The sequence below is a fragment of the Hyaena hyaena genome, unplaced genomic scaffold, assembly GCF_003009895.1.
Source record: "Hyaena hyaena isolate Hyena2069 unplaced genomic scaffold, ASM300989v1 scaffold_212, whole genome shotgun sequence".
Classification (NCBI taxonomy): domain Eukaryota; kingdom Metazoa; phylum Chordata; class Mammalia; order Carnivora; family Hyaenidae; genus Hyaena; species Hyaena hyaena.
Genome location: NW_024080845.1, coordinates 796,756 through 814,103, shown reverse-complemented (window position 1 = coordinate 814,103; position 17,348 = coordinate 796,756). Strand labels below are relative to the sequence as shown.

Below are 17,348 nucleotides of genomic sequence, written 5' to 3'. Positions count from 1 at the left end.
AACCTCTGAGCATATTGGACAAGTCCCCACTACTCCCTGTTTCTTCCTTGGACCCTTCCCTTGCCTTCCTGTTTCTCAGGAGAGTCTTGTGTTTTCAGATCCATCTACCAGGAAAACTACATCTCTACCTGAAATCCTCTCTTTTATTTAAAGCTCATTGCAAATGCCAACTTGTCCATCTAGCCTTTACAGCAGATACCTCCAGGTAGAAGTGAACTTAACTCCTCTTCTGAACCATCAGGGGCCCATGCCTTTCATGTGGTACCTGTTTTTTTCTCCTCACCCTTTCAGTTTAAAGTTCCTTGAGATTTGTTGCTGTTATATATTTTAAAAAATGTTTATCTATTTAGAGAGAGAGAGAGAGAGAGAGAGAAAGAGAATGAGAACTTGAGCAGGGGAGGGGCAGTGAGGGAGGGAGAGAGAATATCCCAAGCAGGTTCCATGCTGTCAGCCCAGAGCCAGACATGGGGCTTGAACTCAATTCACAAACAGGGAAATCATGACCTGGGCCGAAACCAAGAGTCAGATGCTCAACCAGCATCTGACTACCAGCTCACCAGTCAGGTGCCCCTGTTGCTATTATATTTTAATAAAACCTAATAGTGTGTCTTGCATAATATAATCATTCAATAAATATTTGGTGATGGATTAGATGATGATATAACTTTATTTAAAGAGGAAATTATAATTTATGGATGATAAATTCCTACATTCCACTTGTTTATTGAGTACCTACTATGTGCTAAATACTCTTCTGGGCATTTAGAGACAAGGCAATGAGTAAAACCGTCTACAACATGTAATATGTCAAATGGTGGTAAGTTATATGAAGCAAGGTAAGTAAGGATAAAAGGACTGGATAGTGAAGGAAGTGCTACCTAATATAAGGGGTAAGATAAGGCTTCTCTGACAGGGTGGCATTTGAGCAGGCACAATACACATGAAGGCCCACTAGGCATCAAGATTAACTTAAAATTTGTCCATAGGTTTTCATTGAAAAAAATGTTATTTTTACCTTTAGTTTCATTCTCTTACAGTATACATGAATAATTTGAAAACTAAGGTCTCATTGATTATGACTATTGGGATTTGTTTCTTATAGAAAATTTGGGGGCACCTGGGTGGCTGAGTAGATTGAGTATCTGACTCACGATTTTGGCTCAGGTCATGATACCAGGGTTGTGGGATTTAGCCCCTTGCTAGGTGTGGAGTCTGCTTGACATTGTCTCTCTCCCTCTCCCTCTGCCCCTCCTGCATTCTCTCTTTTTAGAGAGAGAGAGAGAGAGAGAGAGAGAGAGAATTCAATAAGATTAAAGAACTCTTGAATATCTTTTTCTTTTTTATTATAATTTATTGTCAAGTTACCTAACATACAGTGTATAGTGTGTTCTTGGTTTTGGGGGTAGATTCCTGTGATTCATCCCTTCATACAACATCCAGTGCTCATCCCAACAAGTGCCTTCCTTCATGCCCATCACCCCCCATCCCCTCTCTCCCACTTCCCATCCACCCTCAGTTTGTTCGCTGTATTTAAGAGTCTCTTGGTTTGCCTCCCTCCCTCTCTGTTTGTAACTATTTTTTTTCCTCTTCACTTCCCCCATGATCTTCAGTTAAGTTTCTCAAGATCCACATATGAGTGAAAACATACGATATCTGTCTTTCTCTGACTGACTTATTTCACTTAGCTTTATACCTTTCAGTTCCATCCATGTTGCTGCAAATGGCATGATTTCATTCTTTCTTATTGCCAAGTAGTATTCCATTGTATATGTAAACCACATCTTCTTTATCCATTCATCGGTTGATGGATATTTAGGCTCTTTCCATAATTTGGCCATTGTTGAAAGCACTACTATGAACATTGGGGTACATGTGCCCTATGAATCAGCACTCCTGTATTTTTTGGATAAATTCTTAGTAGTGCAATTGCTGGGTCATAGGGTAGTTCTATTTTTAATTTTTTGAGGAATCTCCACACTGTTTTCCAGAGCAGCTGTACCAGTTTGCATTCGCACCAACAGTACAAAAGAGTTCCCATTTTTCCACATTCTTGCCAGCATCTGTTGTTTCCTGAGTTGTTCATTTTAGCCACTCTGACTGGTGTGAAGTGGTATCTCAGTGTGGTTTTGATTTGTATTTCCCTGATGATGAGTGACGTTGAGCATTGTTTCATATGTCTGTTGGCCATCTGGATGTCCTCTTTGGAGAAGTGTCTGTTCATGTCTTCTGCTCATTTCTTCACTGGATTTTTTGTTTTTCAGGTGTTGAGTTTGGTAAGTTCTTTATAGATTTTGGATACTAACCCTTTATCTGATATGTCATTTGCAAATATCTTTTCCCATTCTGTTGGTTGCCTTTTAGTTTTGTTGATTGTTTCCTTTGCCGTGCAGAAGTTTTTTATCTCAATGAGGTCCCAATAGTTCATTTTTACCTTTAATTCCCTTGCCTTTGGAAATGTGTCGAGCAAGAAATTGCTGCCACTGAGGTCAAAGAGGTTGTTGCCCATCTTCTCCTCTAGGTTTTAATGGTTTCCTGTCTCACCTTTGGATCTTTCATCCTTTTTGAGTTTATTTTTGTGTATGGTGTAAGAAAGTCGTCTAGTTTCATTCTTCTGCATGTTGCTGTCCAGGTCTCCCAGCACCATTTGCTAAAGAGACTGTCTTTTTTTCCATTGAATACTCTTTCCTGCTTTGTCAAAGATTAGTTGGCCATACATTTGTGGGTCCAATTCTGTGTTCTCTATTCTATTCCATTGGTTTATGTGTCTGTTTTTGTGCCAATACCATACTATCTTGATGATTACAGCTTTATAGTGGAGGCTAAAGTCTGGGATTGTGATGCCTCCCACTTTGGTTTTCTTTTTCAATATTACTTGGCTATTCAAGGTCTTTTGTGGTTCCATACAAATTTTAGGATTGTTTGTTCTAGCTTTGAGGAGAATATGAGTGCAATTTTGATTGAGATTGCATTGACTGTGTAGATTGCTTTGGGTAGTATTGATGTTTTAACCATTTTTATTCTTCCAATCCATGATCATGGAATGTTTTTCCATTTCTTTGTGTATTCTTCGATTTCCTTCATAAGTTTTCTATAGTTTTCATCATATAGATCTCTTATATCTTTGGTTAGGTTTATTCCTAGGTATAAATTTATGATTCTTGGTGCAGTTGGAAATGGGATTAAATTCTTGATTTCTCTTTCTGTTGCTTCATTATTGGTGCATAGAAATGTAACCAATTTCTGGACATTGATTTTTGTACCCTGTGACTTTGCTGAATTCATGGATTAGCCTTTTGGTAGAGTCTTTTGGGTTTTCCACGTAGAGTATCATGTCATAGTCAGACTTTTTTTTAACTATAAATTTCAGAATTGATGGAACCAAAAGAAATTTAGACAGAACACTGGATAAAAGAATACCTCCGACAACAGAACCAGATTATCCTCCAACTGTAAGTTTATGTTTTCTCTTTAAAAAGTTTATCCTTATACAATTTTAGTTTTTAATTATTTTAAGCCAATCTCAACATAACTAGTATTTTAAAGAGAATAGAATCACTTAGAATCTTTTCTTCTTGATTTGATTATGTCTTATTTGTTTGCTTCTGACAGATGACCAGTGATATTAAGAAGAAAGGAGTGAGTTCAATTTTTTTATTTCTTGTTTTGAAAATGTTCAAAGAAATTACTACAAAGTAGCTCCTTCTAAGATCACCTGCTAATAAGACCCATTTTAGAAGAGAAAACAAATTTAGAAACCGAGATTTTTAATTTTCTGTGCCAAAAGGAACAATTATGTCATGGATGACAGTATAGGTTTTAAGAATTATGTTTTTGTTGCCATTTGTTATTTGAGGATTAGTTGTAAATGTTTTAGTTCTTATTTCAAAAACTGGAAAAAACTGGTTATAAAAGTAATGCATTTCCCTTTTCATTGTTCTAATATTGATATAATGATGATTACTTATTGCGAATCTAGAGGGTGCTAGACACATGGTAGGTGCTAGATTTAAAAAATAGCACTGACTGCATGGGTGACAATGTGGGTCTGTGGTATAACTGGTGGAAGATGGGAACTTGTAAAATGTATTTAACAGAAAAGGATATGGAAACTTATGGAGGTGGCCACACAAAAGAGAAATTCATGCAGCATGTTCCCAGATGAGAGTACAGGCTTTCCAACTCTCTTCAAGTTCCTGTTGGGGATGGAGGGCTCAGCATACCTCTCTGTATTGAGGATCTTTGGGAGAACCTAATTTTATCTACTCTCAGTTTCTTCTTCTTTTTTTCTCTTCTCTTATCTCTTTTTTCTTTCTTTTCTCTCCTCTTCTTCCTTTCTTTCCTCTTCTGCCTTTCTTTCTTTCTCTCTTTCTTTCTTTCCTTGCTTCTGGGTGTAGAGGTTACTTAAACTTTTTAGAAGCAAACCTAGAGCTAAGCAGAGTCTTCAGAATGAAACAAAAAGTATAACCCATAAAAGAAAAAAAATAATAAATTATATTTCATCAAAGTTAAAAACTATTGATCAGTGAAAAATCTTGTGTGTGTTTTTTAAATGTTTATCTATTTTGAGAGAAAGAGAGTGAGTGCAGGTGGGGGAATGGAGTGCAGAGAGAGAAGGGGAGAGAGAGAATCCCAAGCAGGCACCACGCTGCCAGTGCTGAGCCCACCTCTGGTCTCTGTCTCATGAACCATGAGATCATGACCTGAGCTGAAATGAAGAGTTGGACGCTTAACTGACTGAGCCACCCAGGAGCCCCTATTTTTTGTTTTACAATACTGTATTCCTGGGGCTTCTGGGTGGCTCAGTCGTGGCTCAGTCAGTTGAGCATCCCAGTTTGGCTCAGGTCATGATTTCAGGATTCAGAGGTTCAAGCCCCACATTAGGCTCTATGCTGACAGCTCAGAACCTGGAGCCTGCTTTGGATTCTGTGTCTCCCTCTCTCTCTGCCCCTCCCCCACTCATGCTCTGTCCATCTCTCAAAAATAAATAAGCATTAAAAATTTTTAAAAATACTGTATTCCTACTCAGAGAGTCCCAACAAGCTTGTATGTCAAATTCATAGTATACTTTTAAATATTAAAGATGATCTAATTGATTTCTATTGTATATTTAAGATTCTGATGAATCTGCATTTATATGTATTTTTTTAAACATTTATTCATTTTTGAGAGACAGAGAGAGACAGAGAGTGAGTGTAGGAGGGCAAGAGAGAGAGAAAGAGAGAGGGAGACACAGAATCTGTAGCAGGCTCCAGGCTCTGAGCTGTCAGCACAGAGCCCAAAGTGGGGCTGGAACTCATGAACCAAGATCATGATCCTAGCCGTAGTCTAAACCACCTGAGCCACCCAGGTGCCCCAGCATTTATATGTATTTTAATACAGAAAACCTTAAACTCCAACCCTGGTTTGAGTGAAGAGTTAATGACAAGATTAGTTTTCTCAAGTGTAAAATTCAGATTTAAGGGGGGAACACCCTGATAATCCTTTTAATTTATCAACTTGATTAATATTCTAAAATACTTACTAATATTCGCCCATAATTTACTGCTATTATTTCCCATCATTCTTGGCTATTTTACCAGTTGTGACTTAGTACCTTTGTGCTGGGCACATATTTGACAATTTTTGACGGTTTAATGGATTAATGCTAAATATTTCGATGTTTGAGTGGATAACACATGGGTATGCCTTGCTTCCCTAGCCCAGGCTTTAGTCCCAATTTCCAATCCTTATTCATTTAATAAATATGTGCTGAGTACTCGAAAAAATGGTTCCTTTTCAGGTCATACTTTTGAGTAAAGTGTTTTTAATTCTGAAAGCATGTTATTTTTCAGAATGCTTCTATTCTAAAAAAAAATATGTTGTCTTGGAAAGACCGAGCTCAGGAGTTACACTGCTATACTACACCACTTAGAACACTTCACTTTTTCTTATTACATTCTCAGTTCAACTATATTTATATGAAGCAGTGTGTGGAAAGCAGTCCTATAGTGCCTATCCAGCAGGAATGGCTGGATCACATGTTAATGCTGATCCCTGAGTCTTTAAAGGAAGGGAAAGAAAGAGAAGAACTTGTTGAAAGTCTCGTAAATGAGGTGTCAAGTGACTTTGAAAAAAGCATGAAGAGGTATCTGGGTAAGTAGCATTTAACACACACCAAGCTTCTTTTACTTTTGTTTCCCACCCCTTCAATCAAAAGTAGGAATATGAATAACAAATAATTTATATGTTTAGCTATATGTATTTCTTAAATACTATTTTTATTTAAAGTTTTTATTTTGAGCTTATAATCTAGTCAAAAAATCTTTGTAATTTAAGGGAACTTTGTATAATTTTTTTCTGTGCTTATTAGCTAAGAGCTTTTTGATTTTTCTCTTTCTCTTTACGGTTGTAGTTACACTGTTTAGAGGATTGTAAAAAAAAAGTAGTGTGTTTAGAGAGATTTATTAGGGATTTAATACTTGTAATTTTTATTGGCATAGTTTTTAAAAAATGTTTATTTATTTATTTTGTGAGAGTAGGAGAGGGAGAGAGAGAGAGAACTAGCCGGGAGAATCCCAAGCAACTCGTGCTATCAGCACAGAGACGGATGCAATGCTCGGTCTCAGGAACCATGAGAACATGACCCCAGCCCAAATCAAGAGTCAGATGCTCAACTGACTAAGCCACCCAGGCGCCGCTGGAATACAGTTTCTTAAGTGGCCTTTGAGTAGATAGAATGCAAAAAACTGAAAACTTAAAGCTTTACTGAATCTGAACTCTCCCCCAAAGTAACACCGAAATAGTACCAAGAACTTGATTTCTTTCAAATAAAGGATTTTGTTTTCTTATAATCACTTTGATGCTCAATAAGCTATATTCTCTAATATGAAAAGTTAGAAAGTCTGAGTAGGACTTGTGAGGCTTTTCAAGAAATGTTAATACATATATGTATTTTAGTGAGGAGTGTTCTTGTGAAACCTCCAGTTAAATGGCTTGAAGATGAAGGAGGCCCTTTACCTGAATCCCCTGTGTGAGTAAATTATTTTAAAAATAGTATTGCATCTAGGTTTTGAGAACAGGTTGAAAATAAGCTGATTTAACATTTAAGTCTAGAATTGTGAAGCTCAAAGGTATTTTGAATACATCTAAAGAATGGCACTACTGCAGTAGTATCCGTGCCCTGGACTTGTCTATTTGCTGCTTACACAGTTAGGGGAACCTTTAAGGATGTATAGGTCAACTTGGTCGTAAGTAAGCGTTGGTGTATGCCAGACAGATTTCTTCACCTCTTCCCAGTCCTGAGTTTGTTTATCCGCAGCCAGGGTAACTGAGCCAGAGCACAGTGGAAGTTAGCAGGGCACTCACACCTGGCCCATCAGTCTGTCCTTTCTGAAGATAATGCACTTTCTTTTAAATTTATTTTGAGAGAGAGACAGAGCTGCATGTAAGCAGGGGAGGGGAGAGAGAGGGAGAGAGAATTCCAAGCAGGCTCCTCGCTGTCAGCAGAGAGACTGACTTGAAGCTGGATCCCACGAACTGTGAGATCATGACTTAAGCTGACTTAAGCTGAAATCAAGAGTTGAACACTTATCCTACTGAGCCACCCAGGCACCCCAATAATATACTTTCAAGATATCGGTGCCTTTTTATTACATGCATATCTCCTAAAGCTTCGATCGCTGACCATATTTCCCAGTCTTCTCGCTTTAATATTAATTCCATGTTGTATTATTTCCTAAAAGTTAGAGTGTATTGTTTGAATCCTGCTTGATACAGTGTTTTGCTTTTCCAGAGGACTGGATTATTCTAAGCCTTGGCATTCTAGCTATCTGCAGACAAGAAGTCAAATATTAGCTAATTTGCACATTGTTCATCCAACTATGAAAATATTACTGGACCTTGGTTATACAACATTTACCAATACAGTTTTGCTAGATTTAACAGGAATTAGGTAAAAATCTCATTTTTATTAACTAACATTTAAGATTTGAATATCTCCTGCTTGAGTCTTTATATTTTGACTATAGACATTTTAAGTTGATGAATCTTGAGAACTTTTCTTTAAAACATTTTTTGTCTTTTTAAAACAATTGTGTATTAGGGCCAATATTTATCATTTGCTTTAAATCATTTTTATATTTCTCATAAATAGAGCTAAAGGACCAATTGATTGTGAATCACTGAAAACTGATCTGTCAATACAAATTAGAAAGGCAGAAGAGAAGATAATGAACACATGGTATCCAAAGGTCATAAATCTTTTCACAAAGAAGGAGGCCCTAGAAGGCATCAAACCAGAAAAATGGGATGCATTTTATAACTGTGTTTCCACACTTATGTCAAATCAGGTAAATATATTTTATATATGTTAAATGATAGTATTATTAGTTTATTAGCTTTAAATTTTTCTTTCAATTCTAGTTAGTTAACATACAATGTAATATTAGTTTCAGTTGTACCATATAGTGATTCAACATTTCCATACAACACCCAGTGCTCATCACAAGTGCCTTCCTTAATCCCCATCACCTATTTCACCCATCTCCAACCCACGTCCCCTCTGGTAACCATCAGTTCTCTATAGTTAAGAGACTGTTTTTTGATTTGCCTTTCTGTCCCTCTCTTCCCCCGCCCTCCCATTTTGCTCATTTGTTTAAATTCCACATATGAGTGAAATCATATGGTATCTGTCTTTCTCTGACTTATTTCACTTAGCATAATACTTTTGCTCCATCTACATCATTGCAAATGGCATGCTTCATTCTCTTTTTTTATGGCTGAATAATATTCCATTGCATGTCTATATACCATATCTTCTTTATCCATTCCTCTATCTGTGGATATTTGGGCTGCTTCCATAATTTGGCTATTGTACATAATGGTGCTATAAACTTTGGGGTTCATGTAACACTTTGAATTAGTAATTTTGTATTCTTTGGGTAAATACCTAGTAGTGCAATTGCTGGATTGTTGAGTAGTTCTATTTTTAACTTTTTGAGGAAACTCCATACTGTTTTCCAGAGTGGCACACCAGTTTGCATTGCCATCAACAGTGCAAGAAGGTTCCCCTTTCTCCATATCCTCCCAAACACCTGTTGTTTCTTGTGTTTTTGATTTTAGCCATTCTGACAGGTGGGAGATGTCATCCCATCATGGTTTTGATTTGTGTTTTCCTGATGATGAGTGATGTTGAGCATCTTTTCATATGTTTGTTGAAACATATGAAATGTCATCTGTATGTCTTCTTTGGAAAAATGTCTATTTATGTCTTCTGACCATTTCTTAATTGAATTATTCATTTTTGGGGTATTGAATTTAAAACTGATGTTTTAGTTTATTATTTTATTTTATTTTTTTTAAAGTTTATTTCATTTTTGAGAGAGAGAGTGTGCACACAAGCAGGGAAGAGGCAGAGAGAGAGAGGGAAACAGAAAATTGAAGCAGGCTCCACGCTCTGAGCTGTCAGTGCAGACCCTGACATGGGACTCCAAATCACAAAATGTGAGATCATGACCTGAGGGGAAGTCAGACACTTAACCAGTTGAGCCACCCAGGTGCCCCTTAGTTTATTATTTTAAATAAAATTCTATTTAGGCATAGTGCTAGGTAATTATTTTGAAATAAGTTAAGAAAAACATTTTTATCATAAGTTTATTTAAATAAATTTAGCATAAAAATGCTTTATTTCTGAAGCAAAATCTGAAGCAATCTAAAATGAAAGGAAATTCTAGAAGTATGTGTCAGTATGATGAGTGATAACTGGGCTCATGCTTAAGGCTATCAACTAATTATCTATAGCTTTATTGGAGAATATAAACAAAAAGGACTATCCCAGTAAACATTTTTATGAACATATGAAATTTCAAGTTGATTGATTCTCATGTTTTTCTTAGTAAAATCTTGTTTTGAAATGGAATTGATCATTTTTTTTAAGTTTTATTTATTTATTTTGAGAAAGAGAGAGAGAGTGTGTGTGTGTGTGTGTCTGTGTGAGTGGGGGTGAGGCAGAGAGAGAATCCCAAGCATGTTCCATGTTGTTAGCACAGAGCCTGATTGGGGACTTGATCTCATGACTGCAAGATTATGATTTTAGCCATTATCAAGAGTCAGACACTTAACTTACTGAGCCACCCAGGTGCCCTTTGAATTGATCATCTTTAAAGAGAATATTAATTTTATGCAGTTGTATTTATGGGCTCCTCAAATTTTTACCATTATAGAAATACACGTCTATAAAAATAGTTCTGAATAAAAACTTTTCCTTTTGTAAAATATCTCCAAAGAGTCCATGAATTTTGCAATGTATACTTTTTAAAAGAAATGTTTATTTTGAGAGAGAGAGAGACAGCAGACCAGCAAGGGAGGGGCAGAGAGAGAAGATAGAGAGAGATTGCCAAGCAGGCTCCATGCTCAGAGCAGAGCCTGATTTAGGGCTCCATCCCAGAACTGTGAGATCATGATCATGAACTGAGCCGAAATTGGGAGTCAGACGCTTAACCAACTGAGCCACCCATATGCCCCGCAACATATCCTTACAAGGATACATTTAATATCTAGTATATAACCCTGTAATTAATATTCTTGATGTACTTTCTACTTTTATCCTCTTAAGAGAACTATAATTATTTGATAAGTAGAGATGAGGAGCATTTGGAAGATCATTGTATTTGTCCCCTTGGCTAAATTTCAAATAATTGGTTCTACATAAGAATGTATTATTCATAGTTTGGTAACTTATTGTGCACATTAAAAAAAAATTTTAGTGTTTATTTTTAAGAAAGAAAGAGAGACAGAGTGTGTGCAGGGGACAGGTAGAGAGAGAGGGAGACACAGAATCTGAAGAAGGCTCCAGGCTCTGAGCTGTCAGCACAGAGGCTGACACTGGGCTGGAACTCAAGAGCTATGAGATCATGACCTACTCCAAAGTCTGATGCTTAACTAATTGAGCCACTCAGGTTCCCCTAATTGTGCACATTTCTAAGTTCCAGTGGCTTCACCCTCACCTGGTGATTTGCTTGAAATCCAGCCCTCAAGGTGGGGAAGAAGTCCTAATTGTAACATTTGCCAATTTTGGTGGAAATATTCCCACAATGTAATTTTCAAGTATCCAAGGGTTTAGTAACTGGCTCATGAAATTCTTGAATACTTAACAATTGACTTTAGGAGGTAGCTTTAGCATACTAACTGTCCCTCACCTCACGTGCATGTCACCCCATGACACGCTCATTCTCAGGTGTCAGGCCTCTCCTCCCCTTCCCTTAGTCTTCACCTTATTTAGCTTTCTGGAATGTTTTCCATACCATGGGAAAGAATTACTAAACAATGTGGAAGATTCTGAGTTGCCATTTTAGGATTGTTGATAGTCTATTAAAAAAATCAAAGTTTGTATATATCATTCTACTTATTATTTTAGACTACACTAAGAGCATATTGTGCTAAATGAAGATAATTTTGAGGACTAAATGAATTGGTAGAATGAATTAATTATAGGTAATAGCTCACTGATTTTGAACTAAAGGTTAAAAGATTAGTTGAATTTGTACTTTCTAAAATAATGGAAATTTATGATATCACACAGCTAAAGGATTTCTTAAAGAGAACTGTAGAAGGATTTGTGAAGCTCTTTGACCAAGAAGATCAATGTGGGCTGCCAATATTTAAGATGGAGCTGACATTTGATGAGGATAAAATGGAATTTTATCCCACCTTTCAAGATTTGGAAGACCTTGTTTTGGGTTTGGTAGAGCGAATAACTGAAGCTCTGCAGGTATTCTGTCTCTTTTCCTTATCCACTGGCTTTCTTTATATGGGTCTCTTTCAATATTTTATTTTATTTTTATTTTTATTACTTTTTAAATATTTATTTATTTGGCAGAGAGTGCAAGTAGGGGATGGATGGGGGCGGGCAGAGGATTCAAAGCAGGCTCTGCACTGACAGGCTGACAGCAGTGAGCCTGATGTGGGGCTTGAACCGTGAGATCATGACCTGAACCAAAGTTGGACATTTAACCTAGAGATACCCAAATGCCCCCTCTTTCAAAATTTTAAACTGAGTTGAAACTATAAAGTGGACATGTACATAAAATGTTATAACTCTGTTTTATTTTCATCCTCCAAGTTGTTTTAAGTTAGAAAGTGCTTTCTCTTTGATAAAATTTCCTGGCTGGAAATGATGCTTTTCCTTCTTAGAACTTTTATTGTACTTATGAATTGGGATTTTTGTGCACATTTGATCTTTCCTATGTAGTTGTGAGCTTGTTAAGGACTAGATCCACATCATGTTTGTTCCCTGTACATTCTAATATAATCACTTAGATATAGTTATTCAATAAATACTTGTAGAATGATAGAAAACTAATTCAAATTTTTATATTAGATTTCAAATATACAATTTTAAATCATTATTTTTCATCAAGTTATCTTTTTTTTGGACCATTGAAATACGAAAAGAGTGTTTAAAAATATAGTACAAAATCTATGTATAGCCCAATTGCACAGATATTGGTTTCATAAATTGTCATTTTAATTTTTGTTAGAATGTCCAAACAGTTCCCTCTTGGCTCTCGGGAGCTTCACCAGCTGTGAATCTTGACACAGAACTTCCTGAACATGTGTTACAATGGGCTCTTACTACACTGAAGGCGGCAGTACATCATAACTTAGAAGGGGCAAGAAAACATTATGAGACATACGGTATATATGACATATATTATATCTTTTTATCATAAAAGAATACTCTTTTTATTTTTACTAGAAACTGGTCAGATATTTGGTTGTCTGGGGCTGTCATGAAAGAGCAGGAAGAGTCAAAAGTGAGCATCTGCACGGCTTTTGGCAGAATCAAAGATCAAACCCGACCCAAGAAACTTGAATTCTGTTGTCCAGTCTAACGAGTGAATGTTAACTGGAACAGAGTGATAAAGCAAAAAGATAGAGAGAAGAGATGTTGGAATAAGGAGAAAGCTACATCAAGGGTTAAATCAAGATATCGAAGAATAGTTTTGAAGAGACTGCAGCTCAGTTTTACAGTCTCCTCAAGTATGTGTGGGGTCAGGATTGTTACTTGACATTCTATTCATCAAAACTTTCTGTTAACTGGGTTATTGGTACCTCTAAGTTATTGTAAGATCATTTGCTTACACTATTATCTTTCTTTTAAAATGTTGTGTTTAACTGGGTTGCTTGTTAGATCTATTTTATTTTATTCTATTTATTCCTATTATTATTTCTCTAGTAATAATATTTAAGTGAATAGTCTACCCCTTTCCCTGATCATATCAACAAAGCACTTTATCTTTTTGAATGGGTCTTATTGTTGAGATTTAAATTAGGTTATTAATTTTTAGTTGAAAAATATAATTGGCTTCTTGATGGGACTGCGGTTGAGCTGATAGAGACTTTCCAAGAAGAAGATCATACTTTTGATGAATACACAGAAGTAAGTGGTAATTCTGTTTTTCATCAGTGCCTTTCAATTTCTTTTTTTTTTTTTTAATTTTTATTTATTTCTAGGAGAGAGAGAGAGACAGAGTGAGCAGAGGAGGGTCAGAGAGAGAGGGAGACACAGACTCTGAAATAGGCTCCAGGCTCTGAGCTGGCAGTCAGCACAGAGCCCGACGCAGGGCTCAAACCCACGTCATCATGAACCGCGAGATCATGACCTAAATGAAAGTCAGACGCTTAACCGACTAAGCCACCCAGGCGCCCCTCAATTTCTTTTTAAAAATTAGGGTGGGTTTTTTTTTTCTGGAAAGTAAACGCTTCAATTGAAGTTAGTAGAATTTCTCATTCAGAATATCATTATAGTAAACTCATAGGTTTACTTCATAGTATTATTTTGTTTTATTTTATTTTATTTTGAGAGAGTACAAGTAGGCGAAAGGAGCAGAGGGAGAGAGAGAGACTCGTAAGCAGGCTCCATGCTCAGTGCTGAGCCTCACATGGGGCTTAATCCCATGACCATGGGATCATGACCTGAGCTGAATTCAGGAGTCGGACACTTAACCAACTGAGCCACCCAGGCGTTCTTCACCTCGTAATTTCTCTAATCATTTGTTTATTCATTCATTGCTTCAACAAAAATTTCTTTATCACATTCAGAGACCCAACAAGGTTTAGGTGACGTTAAGATAAATGATACATGCACATTGTCCTCAGGAGCTTATATTTGGCCTAGAAGTCAGACATAGGAGTAATAACTCTGATCTACAGAGATAGGTGCTAGAATGGAAGTGTGAACAAGGTGTCTGGAAGCACAGAAGAGGGAATGGTTGCTTCTGCTTTGGAAGATTGGTGAGAGTTTCTTGAAGAAGTGAAAAGCGAGCTAGGCTTTGAAGAAGATGTTTATAGGTACAGAGGAACTGTAGTATGACCAAAATAGCTGAAGAATAGGTAACAAAGGAATGTAATACATGGCAGATTTAGAATATGAAGTTGAAAATGTAAGTGGGAGCCATGGGGAAAAATTTTAGGGTATCTTTCTCAACAGTCTGTACTTTGTTTTGAAGGTTTTTAGCTGTGCAAATAACATACTTGGATCTGAGTTTTAAATGCTTCCTTATATTTTAAGTTTATAGAAAGATTTCTCAGTCTCGCCTCAGAAATAATGCTTTTGCCTCAGTGGGTTCATTTCCCTATGGTGCGTTTGGATTGTGAAGATCTGAAGACAGGCCTAACAAACAAAGCAAAAGCCTTTGCAAACATATTATTAAATGACATAGCTTCAAAACATAGAAAAGAAAATGAAAGGTAAGTAGAATTCATTGCTAAACTTGGAATTATAGGGTTAAAAGAAATATTTTGCTAATGATAACTCTTGTTTAAAAGATCATAGGTGCCTGGGTGGCTCATTTGGAAGAGTATGTGACTCTTGATCTCAGGGTTATGAGTTTGAGACCCACACTGGATGTAGAGATTACTACAAATAAATAAGTAAATAAATAAACTTAAAAAAATTAAAAACAAACTTTTAAATGTTTATTTTTGAGGCAGAGCCAGACAGAACATAAGTGGGGGAGGGGCAGAGAGAGAGGGAGACAGAATCCAAAGCAGGCTGTAGGCTCTGTGCTGTCAGCACAGAGCCTGACACGGAGCTTGAATCCATGAACTGGCAGACCATGACCTGAGCTGAAGTCAGATGCTTAACTTCATCTGAGCCACCCAGGTGCCCCAACCAAAACAAAAAAATTTTTTTAAAGATTAAAATATAAGTACTTACAACTTTTTCTTCATAGCTGCCTCCTAAGGAACTTCCTTTGTATTTCCATTGGTCTCGTTTTTGTTTGTTTGATATGATTTGAGAATTGTTTTGAGGAAACTTAGGATTTGTTTTTTGGTTTTGTTTTTTTTTTATTTTTGAAGAAACTGAAATAAATGAGTGTTTGGATACAGGCTTCATGAAAATGGAAAGACTATAGAGTTTCAATGATATTGGGGAGATCTTGGATTGTTCCTGACCCCAAAATTTACTTGTTGTCTGAGCTAACTTATTTTTATCATCTGTAAAATAGAGACAGCAATACCTACTTTGCAGAGTGGCTATAAAGTTAGATTCATAAACTAGTAGCCTGCTACTTGAATATGTCATGCAGACATTTTTTACTTGTCTCATGCTGGTTTTCATTTTTTGAAGCATATTTTAATGTTTGTTTATTTTTGAGAGAGAGAGACAGAGTGTGAACAGGGGAGGGCCAGAGAGAGAGGGAGATACAAAATCTGAAGCAGGCTCCAGGCTCTGAGCTGCCAGCACAGAGCCCTATGCGCGGCTCGAACTCACAAACCACAAGATCAGGACCTGAGCTGAAGTTGGATGCCTAACTGACTGAGCCACCCTAGCGCCCCATGTTTAAACATATCTTAAAATTTTTATTCATTTATTTATTTATTTATAATTGTTTATTTATTTTTTGAGAGGAAGAGAGACAGAGAGCAAACAGGGGAGGGGCAAAGAGAGAGGGAGACACAGAATCCAAAGCAGGCTCCAGGCTCTGAGCTAGCTGTCAGCACAGAGCCCAATGCGGGCCTGAACCCACGAACTGGGAGATGGTGACCTGATCTGAAGTCAGACGCTTAACCAACTGAGCCACCCAGGTGCCCCTATTTTGTTTTATGTTTGAGAGAGAGAGAGAGCAGAGGAGGAGCAGAGAGAGATGGGGACAGAAGATCTGAAGTGGCCTCCCCACTGACAGCAGTGAGTCCCATGTGGGGCTTGAACTCAAGAACTGTGAGATCGTGACCTGGGCCAAAGTCAGATGCTCAACTGACTGAGCCACCTAGGTGCCCTGACTAAACACATTTGGAATTAGCTATCAACATTTCAAAATTACATACACATACACATATAGACAAACACACACACACACACACAGACATACACACAGACACACACACACTGCAGATCTTTTACTTTTCTTGACAAAGTGGGAAGACCATGCCATGTTGGGCCTGCAGTGGTACATGGAGCTGAGAAGCAGTTTCCATTTTACATGGAAAGTGTCCTTTGGTTTGTTCACGCATTGATGAGTCAACTCATCATCCAACTCATTTAATTCATTTGTTACCTGTCTGTCTCCCAAAGAATCTTAGTTTGTAACTTCTGTAAGGATTAAAAGTCATATATGTAAAGTGCCTAGCACAGTGCCTGGAACCATGGTGCACAATCAATGTTAGCTAGTATGTTTATTTTCCCACAAGTAATGTGGGAAAATCATGTGCTTTGGAATCAGAAAGACCTGGATTCGAATCCTGGCTCTGCAATGAACTAGTTCTATAACTCCAGGCAAGTTGCTTAATTTCCCTGAGCCTCAGTTTCCTGCTGTGTCAGCTGTGAAAAATAATACCTTTCCTTGCAGGACTAACGTTAGTATCACAGATTAAATTTTTTTAAATGTTTATTTTTGAGAGAGAGAGTGCAAGTTGTAAAGGGGGGGAGGGGCAGGAAGAGGGAAACAGGATCTAAGGTGGGCTTTATTTGACAGCGGAGAGCCAATAAGGAGCTTGAACTCACAAATCTTGAGATCATGTCCTGAGCCCAAGTCAGGTGCTTAACAAACTAAGCCACCCAGGCACGCCCACAGATTACATTTGTAAAGAAAGCATCTGGCCCTGTGCTTGGCATAGAATAGTGGCCCAATAAAGGGAGGTATTACATCAATAAATATCTTTAAATGAATAAAAAAATATAGAACTGTCAGGGACACATGGATGGCTCATTCGGTCGGTTGAGCGTCTGTCTCTTGGTTTCAGCTAGGTCTGACTCTCACAGTTCATAGGCTGGAGCCCTGCCTTGGGCTCAGCACTGATAGCATAGAGCCTGCTTGGGATTTTCTGTCTCCTTCTCTCTCTGCTCCTTCCCTGCTCTCTTCCTCTAT

General features: G+C 37.3%; 1 protein-coding gene across 1 annotated transcript in view; it reads left to right on the top strand.

Moving 5' to 3' along the window:
• DNAH12 (dynein axonemal heavy chain 12) overlaps nucleotides 1-17,348 on the top strand; it is a 201,915-nt gene that overhangs the window by 5,308 nt on the left and 179,259 nt on the right. Inside the window, exons 2-11 of the mRNA XM_039242492.1 lie at nucleotides 3,368-3,449; nucleotides 3,610-3,636; nucleotides 5,943-6,132; nucleotides 6,937-7,009; nucleotides 7,772-7,930; nucleotides 8,132-8,327; nucleotides 11,558-11,746; nucleotides 12,516-12,672; nucleotides 13,326-13,417; nucleotides 14,549-14,727. Of these exons, the coding sequence (XP_039098423.1) occupies nucleotides 3,368-3,449; nucleotides 3,610-3,636; nucleotides 5,943-6,132; nucleotides 6,937-7,009; nucleotides 7,772-7,930; nucleotides 8,132-8,327; nucleotides 11,558-11,746; nucleotides 12,516-12,672; nucleotides 13,326-13,417; nucleotides 14,549-14,727 (1,344 nt within the window). The remainder of the gene's footprint in view (nucleotides 1-3,367; nucleotides 3,450-3,609; nucleotides 3,637-5,942; nucleotides 6,133-6,936; nucleotides 7,010-7,771; nucleotides 7,931-8,131; nucleotides 8,328-11,557; nucleotides 11,747-12,515; nucleotides 12,673-13,325; nucleotides 13,418-14,548; nucleotides 14,728-17,348) is intronic.